The sequence below is a fragment of the Lutjanus erythropterus genome, chromosome 1, assembly GCF_056507025.1.
Source record: "Lutjanus erythropterus isolate fLutEry1 chromosome 1, fLutEry1.hap2, whole genome shotgun sequence".
NCBI classification, from domain to species: Eukaryota; Metazoa; Chordata; class Actinopteri; order Lutjaniformes; family Lutjanidae; genus Lutjanus; species Lutjanus erythropterus.
The window spans coordinates 3444408-3466063 of NC_139317.1; the positions used below are offsets into that span (position 1 = coordinate 3444408).

General features: G+C 36.0%; 1 protein-coding gene across 4 annotated transcripts in view; it reads right to left on the reverse strand.

Moving 5' to 3' along the window:
* Positions 1-21656, reverse strand: part of LOC146332487 (uncharacterized) — a 76435-nt gene that overhangs the window by 13444 nt on the left and 41335 nt on the right. For all 4 annotated transcript variants that reach the window (XM_084721588.1, XM_084721504.1, XM_084721322.1 and 1 more), the window contains 3 exons: positions 20516-21002; positions 16889-16964; positions 12236-12314 (listed from right to left, as the gene is read on the reverse strand). In XM_084721588.1, coding sequence (XP_084577714.1) covers positions 12236-12314; positions 16889-16964; positions 20516-20962 — 602 coding nt within the window. In that variant the 5' untranslated portion in view covers positions 20963-21002. The remainder of the gene's footprint in view (positions 1-12235; positions 12315-16888; positions 16965-20515; positions 21003-21656) is intronic.

Genomic DNA, 21656 nt, shown 5'->3' on the forward strand with positions numbered 1-21656 from the left:
CCATACATCCATGAGACTACATACATACATACATACATATATACATCCATGAGACTACATACATACATACATACATACATACATACATACATACATACATACATCCATCCATGAGACTACATACATACATACATACATACATACATCCATGAGACTACATACATACATACATACATACATACATACATCCATGAGACTACATACATACATACATCCATGAGACTACATACATACATACATACATACATCCATGAGACTACATACATACATACATACATACATACATACATACATGAGACTACATACATACATACATACATACATACATACATACATCCATGAGACTACATACATACATACATACATCCATGAGACTACATACATACATCCATGAGACTACATACATACATACATACATCCATGAGACTACATACAAACATACATACATCCATACATCCATGAGACTACATACATACATACATCCATGAGACTACATACATACATACATACATACATCCATGAGACTACATACATACATACATACATACATACATCCATGAGACTACATACATACATACATACATCCATGAGACTTCATACATACATACATACATACATACATACATACATACATACATCCATGAGACTACATACATACATACATACATCCATGAGACTACATACATACATACATACATACATACATCCATGAGACTACATACATACATACATACATACATACATACATCCATGAGACTACATACATACATACATACATACATACATACATACATACATACATACATACATACATCCATGAGACTACATACATACATACATCCATCCATGAGACTACATACATACATACATACATACATACATACATACATACATACATACATACATACATGAGACTACATACATACATACATACATACATACATACATCCATGAGACTACATACATACATACATACATACATCCATACATCCATGAGACTACATACATACATACATACATACATACATACATCCATACATCCATCCATACATACATACATACATCCATGAGACTACATACATACATACATACATACATCCATGAGACTACATACATACATACATACATACATACATCCATGAGACTACATACATACATATCCATGAGACTACATACATACATACATACATACATACATACATCCATGAGACTACATACATACATACATACATACATCCATGAGACTACATACATACATACATACATACATACATACATACATACAAACATACATACATACATCCATGAGACTACATACATACATACATACATACATACATCCATGAGACTACATACATACATACATACATACATACATACATACATGAGACTACATACATACATACATACATACATACATACATGAGACTACATACATACATACATATACATACATGAGACTACATACATACATACATACATACATGAGACTACATACATACATACATACATACATGAGACTACATACATACATACATGAGACTACATACATACATGAGACTACATACATACATACATACATACATGAGACTACATACATACATACATGAGACTACATACATACATGAGACTACATACATACATACATGAGACTACATACATACATACATACATACATACATACATGAGACTACATACATACATACATGAGACTACATACATACATACATACATACATACATACATACATGAGACTACATACATACATACATACGTACATCCATGAGACTACATACATACATACATACATACATCCATGAGACTACATACATACATACATACATACATACATCCATGAGACTACATACATACATACATACATACATACATACATACATCCATGAGACTACATACATACATACATACATACATCCATGAGACTACATACATACATACATACATACATACATACATACATACATGAGACTACATACATACATACATACATACATACATACATACATCCATGAGACTACATACATACATACATACATCCATGAGACTACATACATACATCCATGAGACTACATACATACATACATACATCCATGAGACTACATACAAACATACATACATCCATACATCCATGAGACTACATACATACATACATCCATGAGACTACATACATACATACATACATACATCCATGAGACTACATACATACATACATACATACATACATCCATGAGACTACATACATACATACATACATCCATGAGACTTCATACATACATACATACATACATACATACATACATACATACATCCATGAGACTACATACATACATACATACATCCATGAGACTACATACATACATACATACATACATACATCCATGAGACTACATACATACATACATACATACATACATACATCCATGAGACTACATACATACATACATACATACATACATACATACATACATACATACATACATACATACATCCATGAGACTACATACATACATACATCCATCCATGAGACTACATACATACATACATACATACATACATACATACATACATACATACATACATGAGACTACATACATACATACATACATACATACATACATCCATGAGACTACATACATACATACATACATACATCCATACATCCATGAGACTACATACATACATACATACATACATACATACATCCATACATCCATCCATACATACATACATACATCCATGAGACTACATACATACATACATACATACATCCATGAGACTACATACATACATACATACATACATACATCCATGAGACTACATACATACATATCCATGAGACTACATACATACATACATACATACATACATACATCCATGAGACTACATACATACATACATACATACATCCATGAGACTACATACATACATACATACATACATACATACATACATACAAACATACATACATACATCCATGAGACTACATACATACATACATACATACATACATCCATGAGACTACATACATACATACATACATACATACATACATACATGAGACTACATACATACATACATACATACATACATACATGAGACTACATACATACATACATATACATACATGAGACTACATACATACATACATACATACATGAGACTACATACATACATACATACATACATGAGACTACATACATACATACATGAGACTACATACATACATGAGACTACATACATACATACATACATACATGAGACTACATACATACATACATGAGACTACATACATACATGAGACTACATACATACATACATGAGACTACATACATACATACATACATACATACATACATGAGACTACATACATACATACATGAGACTACATACATACATACATACATACATACATACATACATGAGACTACATACATACATACATACGTACATCCATGAGACTACATACATACATACATACATACATCCATGAGACTACATACATACATACATACATACATACATCCATGAGACTACATACATACATACATACATACATACATACATACATCCATGAGACTACATACATACATACATACATACATCCATGAGACTACATACATACATACATACATACATCCATGAGACTACATACATACTGTACATACATCCATGAGACTACATACATACATACATACATCCATGAGACTACATACATACATACATACATACATACATACATACATACATACATCCATGAGACTACATACATACATACATACATCCATGAGACTACATACATACATACATACATGAGACTACATACATACATACATACATACATACATCCATGAGACTACATACAAACATACATACATACATACATCCATGAGACTACATACATACATACATACATACATACATACATCCATGAGACTACATACATACATACATACATACATACATACATACATCCATGAGACTACATACATACATACATACATCCATGAGACTACATACATACATACATACATACATCCATGAGACTACATACATACATACATACATACATACATCCATGAGACTACATACATACATACATACATACATACATCCATGAGACTACATACATACATACATACATACATACATCCATGAGACTACATACATACATACATACATCCATGAGACTACATACATACTGTACATACATCCATACATACATACATACATGAGACTACATACATACATACATACATGAGACTACATACATACATACATACATGAGACTACATACATACATGAGACTACATACATACATGAGACTACATACATACATGAGACTACATACATACATACATACATGAGACTACATACATACATGAGACTACATACATACATACATACATACATGAGAGTACATACATACATACATACATGAGACTACATACATACATACATACATACATGAGACTATATACATACATACATACATACATGAGACTACATACATACATACATACATGAGACTACATACATACATACATACATACATACATACATGAGACTACATACATACATACATACATACATACATCCATCCATGAGACTACATACATACATACATACATACATACATCCATGAGACTACATACATACATACATACATACATACATCCATGAGACTACATACATACATACATACATACATACATACATACATGAGACTACATACATACATACATACATCCATGAGACTACATACATACATACATACATACCAGGGGTCGCGTTAACCGAATATTATCCGTCATTGACCGTTTTTTTAAAACGGTGACAGAAAAATCTGAAGGTCATCTGTCATTTTGACAGGTTGCAATTCACACCCCTGACCACTTGATGGCGAATGAGCATATTAATTAGCTATTAGGTTCGTTCGAGATGAACTGCGCCTCGCCTGGAGAGTAGACGAGATCAGGCGGCCGCAGCAGGAGGTGGAGACAAAAAGCTGCAGTCAAGTCGGACAGTGTTCAGTAGACTTACGAGAGAGTAAAGGAAGAGACACGAACATCCTGTTAGATCACCTGTAGGTTACCTGTAGTCTGCAGATCATGATCATAGCTGAAGAAATAAGTGCGTTCTTGATCGCTGATTGAAGTTAAAATAGAAGAGATCCTCCTTTTGACGCATCTGTTCTTTTATCTGCCTTGTAAAGCACTAAAATGTTATTTTGATAAATCATATATATAACCTTTATTATTATCAGACACAAAATGTTTGCTTGCTGACAGATTAAAACTTCATTGCAGAACAGAAGACGGATATGTCGAGCATTAAATATTACAATTACACAGAAAATTTGTATTTTATACAACAGGTGGTGTTTGTTGTCAAAATTAAGAGCCAATCAGAGCCTGTCAGCTTGTCAATCAGGTGACAGCCAGGCGTTTGCAGTCGGTGGAGGGCAGCTGCTGCATCTGGCTCTACAAACTGTGGCCGCCTCGATCTCGTGAGGTTATCGTTGCCCACATGTGCATGACGTCAGAGCAAGTCGGGATCAAGTCGGACACAAATCTAACCGGCATGCACTATGCGGCGATCACCGCTGATCAATTCTGCGCAGGCCTGGATCATCTTAAACGCACCTAGTGTCACGGCAGCTGAAGTTTCTTCAAAAAGCCCAGTAGTGGTGTTGATAAAAGAGGTACGGTGTGGATTCTCTGTTCAGCTTGTTCGGACTGAATATTAATTAAAAATGACTGAAAAGTAAATGCTATTGAATATGTAATTATTATCATTTTAAAAATTAAAGTGACGGGTAAAAATAGATTATGACAGGATTTTTATGAGCCTGTCAGTCAAAATGAGAGACAATAAAAAAGTCTAGCGCAACCTCTGATACATACATACATACATACATACATGAGACTACATACATACATACATACATACATGTATACATGAGACTACATACATACATGAGACTACATACATACATACATACATACATACATGAGACTACATAGATACATACATACATACATCCATGAGACTACATACATACATACATACAAGAGACTACATACATACATACATACATACATGAGACTACATACATACATACATACATACATGAGACTACATACATACATACATACATACATGAGACTACATACATACATACATACATACATGAGACTACATACATACATACATACATACATGAGACTACATACATACATACATACATGAGACTACATACATACATACATACATACATGAGACTACATACATACATACATACATACATGAGACTACATACATACATACATACATACATGAGACTACATACATACATACATACATACATGAGACTACATACATACATGAGACTACATACATACATACATACATACATGAGACTACATACATACATACATACATACATACATGAGACTACATACATACATACATACATACATGAGACTACATACATACATACATACATACATGAGACTACATACATACATACATACATACATGAGACTACATACATACATACATACATACATGAGACTACATACATACATACATACGACTACATACATACATACATACATACATGAGACTACATACATACATACATACATACATGAGACTACATACATACATACATACATACATGAGACTACATACATACATACATACATACATACATACATGAGACTACATACATACATACATGAGACTACATACATACATACATGAGACTACATACATACATACATGAGACTACATACATACATACATACATACATGAGACTACATACATACATACATGAGACTACATATATACATACATACATACATACATGAGACTACATACATACATACATACATACATACATACATACATGAGACTACATACATACATACATACATGAGACTACATACATACATACATACATACATACATGAGACTACATACATACATACATACATGAGACTACATACATACATACATACATACATACATACATGAGACTACATACATACATACATACATACATGAGACTACATACATACATACATACATGAGACTACATACATACATACATACATACATACATGAGACTACATACATATATACATGAGACTACATACATACATACATACATGAGACTACATACATACATACATACATGAGACTACATACATACATACATACATACATACATGAGACTACATACATACATACATACATACATACATACATACATGAGACTACATACATACATACATACATACATACATGCATACATGAGACTACATACATACATACATACACTACCGTTCAAAAGTTTGGGGTCACTTAGAAATTTCCTTATTTTTGAAAGAAAGGTTTTTTTCAATGAAGATAACTTTAAACTAATCAGAAATATACTCTATACATTGCTAATGTGGTAAATGACTATTCTAGCTGCAAATGTCTGGTTTTTGGTGCAATACCTACATAGGTGTATAGAGGCCCATTTCCAGCAACTATCACTCCAGTGTTCTAATGGTACAATGTGTTTGCTCATTGCGTCAGAAGGCTAATGGATGATTAGAAAACCCTTGTGCAATCATGTTAGCATAGCTGAAAACAGTTTAGCTGGTTAGAGAAGCTATAAAACTGACCTTCCTTTGAGCAGGTTGAGTATCTGGAGCATCACATTTGTGGGGTCGATTAAAAGCTCAAAATGGCCAGAAAAAGAGAACTTTCATGTGAAACTCGACAGTCTATTCTTGTTCTTAGAAATGAAGGCTATTCCATGCGAGAAATTGCCAAGAACCTGAAGATTTCCTACAACGGTGTGTACTACTCCCTTCAGAGAAGAGCACAAACAGGCTCTAACCAGAGTAGAAAAAGAAGTGGGAAGCCCCGCTGCACAACTGAGCAAGAAGATAAGTACATGAGAGTCTCTAGTTTGAGAAATAGACGGCTCACAGGTCCTCAACTGGCAGCTTCATTAAATAGTACCCGCAAAACGCCAGTGTCAACATCTACAGTGAAGAGGCGACTCCGGGATGCTGGCCTTCAGGGCAGAGTGGCAAAGAAAAAGCCATATCTGAGACTGGCCAATAAAAGAAAAAGATTAATATGGGCAAAAGAACACAGACATTGGACAGAGGAAGATTGAAAAAAGTGTTATGGATGGACGAATTGAAGTTTGAGGTGTTTGGATCACACAGAAGAACATTTGTGAGACGCAGAACAACTGAAAAGATGCTGGAAGAGTGCCTGACGCCATCTGTCAAGCATGGTGGGGGTAACGTGATGGTCTGGGGTTGCTTTGGTGCTGGTAAGGTGGGAGATTTGTTCAGGGTAAAAGGGATTTTGAATAAGGAAGGCTATCACTCCATTTTGCAACGCCATGCCATACCCTGTGGACAGTGCTTGATTGGAGCCAATTTCATCCTACAAAAGGACAATGACCCAAAGCACACCTCCAAATTGTGCAAGAACTATTTAGAGAAGAAGCAGGCAGCTGGTATTCTATCTGTAATGGAGTGGCCAGCGCAGTCACCAGATCTAAACCCCACTGAGCTGTTGTGGGAGCAGCTTGACCGTATGGTACGCAAGAAGTGCCCATCCAGCCAATCCAACTTGTGGGAGTGGCTTCTAGAAGCGTGGGGTGAAATTTCTCCAGATTACCTCAACAAATTAACAGCTAGAATGCCAAAGGTCTGCAATGCTGTAATTGCTGCAAATGGAGGATTCTTTGACGAAAGCAAAGTTTGAAGGAAAAAATTATTATTTCAAATACAAATCATTATTTCTAACCTTGGCAATGTCTTGACTATATTTTCTATTCATTTTACAACTCATGGTGGTAAATAAAAGTGTGACTTTTCATGGAAAACACAAAATTGTCTGGGTGACCCCAAACTTTTGAACGGTAGTGTACATACATGAGACTACATACATACGTACATACATACATGAGACTACATACATACATACATGAGACTACATACATACATGAGACTACATACATACATACATACATACATGAGACTACATACATACATACATACATACATACATACATGAGACTACATACATACATACATACATACATGAGACTACATACATACATACATACATACATACATACATGAGACTACATACATACATACATACATGAGACTACATACATACATACATACATACATACATGAGACTACATACATACATACATACATACATACATACAGACAGTACATACATACATACATACATGAGACTACATACATACATACATACATACATACATACATGAGACTACATACATACATGAGACTACATACATACATACATACATACATACATGAGACTACATACATACATACATACATACATGAGACTACATACATACATACATACATACATACATGAGACTACATACATACATACATACATACATGAGACTACATACATACATACATGAGACTACATACATACATACATGAGACTACATACATACATACATACATACATACATGAGACTACATACATACATACATACATACATGAGACTACATACATACATGAGACTACATACATACATACATACATACATACATGACACTACATACATACATACATACATACATGAGACTACATACATACATACATACATACATGAGACTACATACATACATACATACATGAGACTACATACATACATACATACATACATGAGACTACATACATACATACATACATACATACAGTACAAACATACATACATACAGACAGTACATACATATATACATACATGAGACTACATACATACATACATACATACATGAGACTACATACATACATACATACATGAGACTACATACATACATGAGACTACATACATACATACATACATGAGACTACATACATACATGAGACTACATACATACATACATACATGAGACTACATACATACATACATACATACATACATACATACATACATGAGACTACATACATACATACATACATACATACATGAGACTACATACATACATACATACATGACACTACATACATACATACATACATGAGACTACATACATACATACATACATGACACTACATACATACATACATACATGAGACTACATACATACATACATACATACATAAATGAGACTACATACATACATGAGACTTCATACATACATACATGAGACTACATACATACATACATACATGAGACTACATACATACATACATGAGACTACATACATACATACATACATACATGAGACTACATACATACATACATACATACATGAGACTACATACATACATACATACATACATGAGACTACATACATACATACATACATACATGAGACTACATACATACATACATACATGAGACTACATACATACATACATACATACATACATACATGAGACTACATACATACATACATACATACATACATGAGACTACATACATACATACATACATACATACATACATACATGAGACTACATACATACATACATACATACATACATAGATGAGACTACATACATACATACATACATACATACATGAGACTACATACATACATACATACATGAGACTACATACATAAATACATACATACATGAGACTACATACATACATACATACATGAGACTACATACATACATACATACATGAGACTACATACATACATACATACATACATACATACATACATACATACATGAGACTACATACATACATACATACATACATGAGACTACATACATACATACATGAGACTACATACATACATGAGACTACATACATACATACATACATACATACATGAGACTACATACATACATATATATATACATACATACATACATACATACATACATACATGTATGTATGTTTTTGGACAGGCAGAACTTTTGATAAACTGTTCAGCTCTACTGGGGCACGTCCTCACTCACTCACACTAATCACCATGTTCTGCTGTGTTTCTGCTGTCATTATGTTATACATATTTATATTATCTAGACTATACCAACAGCAGAAACACAGCAGACTATGAGCAAAAAGGAAAGGAAGCAGAAACAAATGTTTCAAAATAAAGGTCTCTGAACATAAACATCTGAACATGAAGAATTTTCAGATGAATTTTTTCACTCAAGCGTCTTAGACAACAATAAATGTTTTTGTTGAGAAAACAGGAATCATGTGAGACAATCAAAAAGAAAAATAGTGACAGTAAAGCAGAAGTGTCAAAAACTGTTTTAGTCTCTTATAGTTCATTTCTCCATTCACGACAGCCGTACGAGGGGGAACTTTTATTTAACTCACCCGTTTAAATTATATCAAGGCTTAAAGTTATGCATAATTAAGGGAGTGTCTGCACAGGTGGCGAGCAGCTGGCCACCTCAGTTCCACCTACACTCCACCTTTGCCTATTTTTTGATTGGCTCGGCGTGAGATGAGTAAGGAACTGCCAAGATGGCGACAACCAGAGCCTGAGAGATGTCATACATAGATGCTGCATTGACCACTTCAGTTTGTTGCTGCAATGCGTCAACATTGCCACCATATTGAACAGGGCAAGACCCGTCCAGTATGGCGACCTGTGAACAAATGTAAACGCAGGGGGGACAGCTGCGTTCTTTGTTATGATCTACGTAGAGTAAGTTAGAAAAATCCCCAACTTTGTTTTTCTTTCTCCACATAAATCATAATCTCTTGAATATAAGAACAACTCATTGAAAAGTTGCGTTTTAGTGCTTTTTAGCCAGAAAAAAACAAACCATTATAGCAGCAGCACTGATGTACGATCCAAAGGCCAACGCTACCTACAGGCTACACACTGTGAGCTTCAAAACGGCCTTCATCCATGTTTTATAGCCTCTATGCTCCGTCCTCTGTGAAGTGTTATCACTGACCAAAACACCTGATTCATTATTTTTATCTTGGAAATGATCCTGACTGAATCAATCAGCCTCTGATGGTTCTAACTGCCGTTTATCTGACATGTGGTCAAGTCTCTATCAGATCAGATCAGACAGCTGGGACAGAAAAGGGTCAAACAAAACAGGAAAAAACAGAAAAGAGGAGGACCATTTTGCTGCTCGCTGTCGTTTCTCCTGCTGCAGTGAACCGACAAGCAGATGTTGAGGCTGCTGAAGTATTTCTGAGATATTTACCCCATAATTGGATTCTGAAGGACCCCCATTATTCTCTGGATACGGTCCATTGCGACGCTCTCCTGAAAACTGCTGAGACCTGCAGGAGAACAAAAAAACAGAGAGAAGAGAGTCTGTGGTGAGTGTGAGGAGAGGAGGCACGTGGGCCCCCACTGCTCTGAACCACGTTTCCCATCATGACCTCCGCTGCGTCGTTGCTTCGAGCTCGTCAGATCTATTTTCTGATGCCTTGACGACGCTAAACCACAAAACAACCGCAGCAATTAAAGCAGAACATCATTAGAGTCACAGTTTACTTCTGCCTCCCTCTGTACTCTGCAGAGCCTCCTGTATGTGATCATCCATCCACCACAACACTGACGGAGCTAAACTGAACCAGGTGTGATGTCAAACAGAGGAAACAAGCTGGACGAAAGACTTTAACACCAGAAACAAACTGAGAACCATCAGTTCACTGAGTGACGTGCAGTGATGTGGCTTCAAAACAACTCACAACACAAAAAAAAAACAAAAAAATCCTCCAGAACTTTTATATTAAGTCAATCTAACTTCTACTGAAGGCCCACTTGCTGTCTGTAGTGCTGAACAATTAATCACAATATTATTGAAAATGGAAAATCACAGAACCAAAATGCAATTTTTTGAAAAATGAAAAATGCACGAGTTATAATGAGGTGCTGTCGTGCTGCAGAGACATTCTGACTTAAAAATCTTGTTCTTCAGATGAAAGAAACCATGTTTGTTTGTAAAAATGATGATTCCCAATCATACCGCATATCACAATTTAAGGAAAAATAATTGCAATATGACTCTTTTTTTTTTTACCATTTCATGCAGCCCTACTAACTTGGACTATGTTTTTTTTTTTGTCTAGAGCTTTCAGCCACATTCAGCTGTCGACACGCAACATTAAGACAAAACATCATTTCATCTCTTTTTGGATGAAAACTGAAGAATCTCCATGACAACCAAGCAAACTCCACACACACTGATGAAGACAGTGAGAGGAGGCTGAAAGCTCCAGACAACAAGGCAAGAGGTCAAAACTTAATATATGACGGGAACATTTACTATATGAAACGCAAGGGCTGGAAAATATTTAACTGCCATAATTTTCATCAATACTGTAATCGCGATATGATATCATTATTCTCATTTTCCTTGAAAGACATATTAACATGTTTATGGTGTGATTTTCGTGAGGATCTGTACTGATCAAAGATGTTTTCTGCAGTCTGTAGACTGATGACATGTGGGTCAGGACGTCTCTGCAGCGCAACAATATTTTATTTACACAAATTACACATTTAACAAATATTTCACCTCCTGTGATTTGGAAATCACAGTAGGCCATATTGTGATTTAGATAAAATTTCAATCAATTGTTCAGCCGTATCATTAAGTCTATGATATATTAAAAAAAAAAAATGTGAAAAGTGTTATCAAATAATTTCCGAGAGCCCAGAGTGACGTCCTCAAATTGCGTCTTTTGTCCAAGAAAAGCAGCAAATCTTCACAACACATTTTTCACTTTTTTGCTTAAGAGAAATGACTCAAACTATTAATCAATGATAAAACTGGCAACTAATTTGCTTTTCATTAACTAATCAATAAATCGACCAATCATTGCAAGTCTACCTGCAGAACAGACAAAGAGTAAGAGGACCTTAAGTATCTACTGCTCTCTAACATGCCAGCAGATTAGTTTAGAGACAGTTCTGCAGGTCAGTCCAACTATCAGATGGACTGTAGAGACATTCATGGTCCTCTGAAGATGAACTGATGATCTCCTGAGGTTTCCTCCAAAAGTTTGTACTTCTTTTTTGTTAAAGAACTGTCACTAAATTCAACTCTAAAGTGCTTAGATTGAGAGAAACATGAAAACAGAGACATTCTTTAAGCTTATTTTTATTGTGTCTGTGGACACAGACAGTGGACACAGTTACTATGAAATTTACTTCAGACATTCATGGATGACATGTAATAATCCTGACTTTTCATTTAATGCCCTCATCAAGTCAAAAATGTACCAAAAACCTGCAGAACTTATGACATTAAATGACATTCCCATCAGCTTCTGCTGCACTTTGTGTTTGGTGCTACTTTGCATGTTCGCAAATGTTAAAACAGTAAACTAAAATATTGATTTTAATGACAAAAAATATGTGAATGATCAAATAAAACTTCTATTATTTCGTGCAACAGCTCTGAGTATATAAAGATCAACTATATGGTTAATGTTTGAAGATTTATTCAAGATTAGTTGCACCTGAGCTGAATTATATTTACAGGTAGAATCAACAGAAATCAGTGTGAGTTTTCTATTTATTCTGACAGCTGATAACGTGGCTCTTTATGAACCGAGGTTTGATTTTGTATTAGGAAAATATCTATAAACTGGAAATCGGATCGAGTTTGTTACATTATAGGTGAACGTTTATTGTGAAAATATTTTATTATGATGATTCTTTACAGGAAACATGTTTCATCTCATGTCGGCGACTCTTGTTACATCTTGTTGGCGCTCATATTTTGACAGAGGAGCGTTTGCGTGCAGGACGGCGTGCAAACAGCCGTTCTTCAGCTCGTATCTCACCTCAATTGTGTGCAGGACGGAGCGTCTTTGATCCCGTCTTTCATCTCTGGAGCAGTCTTAGTTTAAAAGGATGCTAAATGACTCGTGAGGCCTTTGATCCTTTTTTAGCCGCTGTAATTTTCACTGAGTCTTTTATGGCCGACGCTCGGTTTTAATTATTTCCAAATGAACACGTATTCACTGAGACGAGAGTATTTGCTGAATCAAAGGACTAAACCAATGTCTTTACATAACCTCCAAATTGTTTTCTAACCAATGCCGTATTTTAATTAGACACTTCATAATTCTGTTCATTAAACATCTTCAGTGATCTTAAACTTGTTCTGACTGGTCTGAGAATAATGGAGGAACGAGGAGGGATGAATGGCACAAAGTCAGAAAAACACAACACAGCGAGGAGGCGTTCTGCTTCCATATGAATCAAGATGTAAGGGAGGAATATAAGAAGGGAGGCTTCTGTCGGCAGTAAAATCAATCAGATAAGAAAGATTAATATTATGGGTGGATCAGACAGAGATTGTTCAAACGTCTGGTCAGTGTACAAGATTATTATTTATTTTTTTTTAGGTCTACTAAAAACAAAAGTCGATAGCGACGGTAACAGTCCCAAAAAAGCTTTAACAATGTTCATAATGAAGAAGAACCTTAAATATTTTAATAGGTAGTTAAAAAAATAGACATTTTGCTCTCATAAGATATAAAGTTTGTTGACAGGTTATGTTGATATCTACATTAAAACAGTTTAAAATGTGTATAGTGGCTATTTTAGGACTCCGCTTGTAATGATCAAACTTTGATCAACTTTCATCGATCTAAAATCAGATTTGTTTTGGACTAGTATTACCTGAGAACCTCTGGTTAGTTGTTTGTTATGCTCTGACATTTCTGACAAAAATTACACAATTAATTCTGCAAACAAATCAATGAAAAAACAATCTACATCAGTTGTCAAACGGGTGCGACAAAACCTCTCTGCTCCGACTTCATCTGCTCCTCTGAGTCTAAGCCGAGTCACCAACAAGGAACACTACTGATTAATCTGTTGTTTTCTCGATTAATCAATTAGTCATTTGGTCAATTAAATGTCACAAAATGGTGAAAATTGAGTTGATCAGCGCTTCCTGAAGCCCAAGAGCCAAGCCATTATCAATATTTATATGTTTAAACTGGGTTTATAACTAACAAATTTTCAAATTCGATTAATTGATCCATTATTTTCTCGTGTTTGTAAAGTTGCTGTGTTGCTGCAGAGATGTGCTGACCTACACATCAGATTCTACAGACTGAAGACTTCAACTAACGATTAATGTTACTATCAATTAATCTATAAATCATCTTTTAGATCAATCAATTAACTGTTTGGTCTACAAAATGTGAGAAAATGACGTGCTCAAATGTCTTGTTTTGTCCACAACTCTTATTGTCATGAGAAGAACAGAAAGCAGAAAATATTCACATTTGAGGAGCTGAAATCAGAGAATGTGGACAATTTTCTTTAAAAAAAAAAAAAAAAAAGATCCAAACTGATTAATCGATTAACAGAATAGTCACAAGGTAATTTAATAGTCGATAACTAATCTTTTAATCAATAAATCACTGCATTTCTACATCAGATGTTTTTAAATGAAAATGTGAATAATAATGTAGAAATGATGATCCCCTCCAATATTGGAAATCATATCACAAAATAATCACAAATATTTCTTTTGATATCATAGATGCATTTTTACTATTTGAAGCCAAATTTCCAGAAGCTTAAACTCAAAGTCCAGCTGAGGGAGAACTAGTTGGTGGGTGACCAGTCATGAGCGCCACGTGACTGCTGTCATTAGACATGAATGTCTGGATCAAATCTCATGTTAATCTGTCCAATAACTGACGAGATGTTTCAGTGTCGGACTGACTGACATCAGCACACATGATTGAGGAGAACATCCAGTGAAAGGTCTTTATAATCACCCTGACATCATGTGTTTATCTTTAGCAGTGTGATCTGTGCAGAATGTGTCCATTAACAAACCTGCCTGTGAGTCAGCGCAGAGGGATTAGACACTTACGTTGGGAGTACCTGCCCGCTCTCAGGCCCCGCAGGATGGACGACAGCGGCTGGATGTAGCACCGCAGCTCCGAGCACTGCGAGGAACACAGAACTGAGTTAGCATTCATGCTATCACTGCTGCTGCAGCACACAAAGTGCATCCTAACAGCCACTCTAATGTTCCCGTCACCAGCAGAGCAGCTTATTGCTCTCCTAAAACTGAACACACACGTTACATAATCACCCAGACCGCAGTTAATTTAATGAGCTGTGTGCGTGTGTGTGTCAGAGTTGTTAAAAGTACACACATTATTTACTCAATAGTACAGATACTTGTGTTAAGAATAGACTCCAGTAAAAGTAGAAGCACTGCTTCAACTAGTTTACTGCAGTAAAAGTGAAAAAGTCCAGGCTCTGAAATGTAAAAAGTAAAAAGTCGTCTTCTGAAGGATATTTGTTCTGACTATTTCTGTGCAAAGATAACTGAACCTCATCTTTTCTCCACGGTCGAGTCTCCCTTTCTGTCTTGTTAGGTCTTTGTCTTTTTACATCTTTTACAGGGTTTTTAAGTTTTATTATGTTTTTCATCTTTTTCACCTTGTTACATCCTTTTTGGTCACTAAATTTTTGTGGTTTTCTTATAACTTTGGGTCATTTTTCATCTTGTTTTGTATTTTTTGTCATATTTCATCTTGTCTTTTTCATCTTGTTAGGTTTTTTTGGTCTTGATATCTCTTTTTCATCTTGTTATATATCTTTGTCTTCATTTTTCTTGTTACATGCTTTTCATCATTTTTCGTGTTGTTACATCTTTTTCATTTTGTGTGTATTTTGTCTTGATACATCTTTTACGTCATTTTTTGTCGTGTCTTTTTCATCATACTACATCTGTCGTTTTTCGTCTTGTTACATCCATCATGTGCGATATACACTGATGTATAGGCTGCGCACAATAATACTAATTAAAAATAATCAGTAATTCTCCTTTGAAAATATAAGGAGAAGAAAGTATAGATATTTGTGTTCAAATGCAGGGAGTAAAAGCAAAAGTTGTCAACAAAATAAATACTCAAGTACAGATACCTGAAAGATCTAGTTAAGTACAGTAATAAAGTTTTGTACTTAGTTACTTCCCACCTCTGATATGTGTGTGTGTGCGTGCGTGGGTATTGCTGCACATAATTTACCGCTTATCTGAATATCTGAATTTCTTCCATTTCTCATTTTGTGGAAGACTTATTGATTTACGGCTCACTGACTGATTTACTCCCATTAGCTGCCATTAGTCTGGTGTTAACACTGAAGGTAAACGTCCGCAGGGCTTCAATAAGAGGCTCCATTAACAGCTGACACAAGCTAATGGAGAATCTGATCGCAATCATCGGCCTCACACGTGGCTCGCCAAGCTGCGTGCCGTCGCCTTCGTCCCTGAGACTGACGGACACATGAGAGGCAGCGGCGGCGGCAGCAGCAGAGCGTCATGAAAACTGGCACCATCAGATCTTCTTACGCCGTTTGATATCAGCAGGTCAGTGTTTGGTGCCTCCCTGCAGATACTTTGTCATTCAGAGTTGTAGTTTACCTTCAGCGTGAACACACTTTCCCTCCACCTTCTCGTTGCTTCTCACATTTCTATTATCGATTTCTAAGAACACGTTTTTGACAGCTGTGAGGCGGCAGCAGCAGCTCCTGGCCTTCAGCTGTGTGATGCAGGTGAGCAAAAACTGAAGATGTGAGAGCTGAAGTTTTCAGAATCAACAAAGCCGTGACCCTTCAGTCAAAGAGTGAACTAGCTTGTAGCTGCATTGCATTCTGGGCTTTTTGCCATTATTGCAGCTCTCTATGTGTCTGCTCTTCATGATGCACTATATGGGCAAAAGTATGTCGACACCCCTGTTCAGACATTTTTGAGTTTTGGTCTGGGGCCTTTTTAAGTTTACCTTTCAAGGCAACTTTAACAAGGATTCACAAGGTCACACGATCACAAGAGAATCCATCGAACCACGATTTAAGCTGTGCACCTGTGATCGAACCACGGTGGTCCTTTGTAGAACTACTGGCAGCTACAGGTGTGGTATGACCACAGTGAAAACAAAAATGGCCAAAGATGTTTTCGCCTTTGTCCTGACTGGCTCGCACACGGCTACATCATATGGTTTGTTGATCTGATTGGTTCAAACCTGTGATAGACAGATAGTTCTACAAATCACCTACCACATATTGTTTTCTATTTCTGCTCTTTTCTCAACAGTTTCCAGGGATGATTTCCCACATGCCTCGTCAGAACCATCTGGGCTGTCAGGTTAGTTTTAGGCTGCAAGATACAGTAACTCAGTTCCCTGTCAGAAAGGGGTCTCTGTAAAGATCCATGTCTGTAGGGATCATTGCCACAATGTTGTTAGACACTTAACATAACAATCTGAGCCTGTCAGCGGTAAATATAACCACTAGTAGTTGACTTGGGTTGATGGGCGTAGTTTTCCCCAAGGATTACATCACACCCACATATTGCAGTGTTTAGCATTTGCTGGCTGAGACGAGCTAATGGACAAATACCAAAATGTTTTTACTAGTGATTTAGATCTCAAAATATGTAAATAAATAAATAAATAAAATAGGGCCAAATTTTAAAAACACCAAAATTGTCTAGTAAGTACATTTCTGTCTACAGAACTTTCACTTGTAGTGTGTTTTTACATTTGTAGTTTTGCTACTTTTACTTATTTAATAAGTAAGCTAACATAGCTTTTGTTGAACATGGGCCACTGTGGCCTTAAGAGACAAATAAAGACATACTATGCTAAAACAAAGTGTAACAATCTGTCTAAAGTTGCTAACATTAGCAACTAAGGATGTTGATAAATGATTGGCCTATCCAACTTTATCAAGGGAATATATTGGCCAATAAATATCAGCTAAAAATCTGTTTTTTGTTGACCTTTACAAGAAAAAAAACATTTGTGGAGTCAGAGCTGTTCTTTGTTTTGTTGTCATAGTGATGTCAGTTAGATTTGGAGTTATGGAATATTAAATCATCCATCTTTGCTCACTACATCTCAGCCTCTTTCCCTCAGGTGTGCAAAGACAACAGGTTACATGAACTTTGTGAAATTATCAGTTATCTTATTGGTATGAGCCTTAAGAAGGTAATTATCAGTTATCAGTATTGGCTGAAAAAAAACATATTGTGCATCCCTTTTAGCAACAAAAAGCTACTGTTCATACCAGACCAAGTAAGGTATATATCAAGCTGAGCTAAAATGTTGCTTGTAAGAGAAAAAAAAAGTCTTATTTCATCGTTTAAAAGTGATGAAGTGTCATTTTACATGAAGGATCTGAATCCTTTTTTCATCGCAGATAGTCAGGTTCTGCTGGAATGATGCCCACAGACTGCCACATACTTTTGGCCATATAATGTAGATTAATATCGATGCCAAAAGGCAGATAAAGAGAAAAGTCGCCACTCTTTGATCCTCTGAGACGACGCCACAACTTGTTTAGATCACTGACGCATTTTCTAGCATTTAAATCTGTTCAACCTTCAGAAATCTGAAGGTGAGACGTCTCATTTCTACAAGAACATGGTTATACATCACCAGGACATTATGTTCCTCTGTGTTACCATGTGTATCTCTTCTTTTCTCACCTTCTGTGAGAAGAGTTCATTTTCAGTGTCAGTTTGAGGTTTTTCACAGAGTCCGTCTGAAGCAGTGCTGTGAGCTCTCTTCCTGGTTAGATGATGCTGCGACACCACAGAAAGTGTCTGCTGCGTGTAAATGGAGGTAAATCCCTGAATTGGATTGACTGTCGGCCTCTGCAGGGCGGCTGGAGAGTCAGCATCCACCCCACAGTCACAGCTGTCACTCCTCCTCCTCCTCCTTCTTCTCTTCCTCTGGGCTGTCCCACAGTGGGAGCAGCTCACAGGAGATTCCCTTAATGATGAGGTCAATGATGATGATGATGATGGTGATGATGATGGTGGCGGTATCGGGGGGTCCTCCGCCTGCTGAGGACTTAATCTCTTTGGGCTGTCGTAGTCGTCCTCGTCACTGGCGAGCCAGTCGATGGAGTAATCTGAGTCCGAGGTCGACATGTTGGAGTCAGACTGTCAGCCAGCAGAGAGCATCACGGACCTACAACACAAACACAAACACAAACAGTTCACATTTTAACCTCTTACACAAACACTGACCTCCTCTGTGGGTCAGTCGGTGCTTTACTTTGTTCAAACCCATCCAACTTTATTTTAAACTCTAGTGTCAACCTCAAACTTCACAAGGATGCATAAATATATCAGCTGAATTTTTAGTAAATGTGTTTAAGACATCCAAAATCTTTCATTACATGTGCTAACTATTTTGCTTATCAATAAATCGGTTGAAGAAAAAAAAGTCAAAATTCCGTTTCTTGAATGTGAGTATGTTTTAGTCTCTGAAAGTAAACTGAACTGCACTGAGAGAAACAGTGAATGACATTTTTCAACATTTCAAGCAATTAATTGAGAAAATAATCAACTGATTATACAATTAAGAAAGTAATTATTAGTTACAACCCTAGTTTAACATCTTAAGTGTACACTATATTTAGAATGTTTTACCTTGCTGTCAGACAGCCTTTTCTGATGAGAGCTCGCTGTTATATAAGCCAAATATTCTGACCAAAGCCACCAGACTCCATTGACAAAAATAGTAATTATACCTCACAGAACACAGGAGTCGTTGGTCTGCTGCTGCCTCGATCTGTTCGTTTGTTTGTCTTATTTGTGGAATTCAGTGACTCTGAACTAC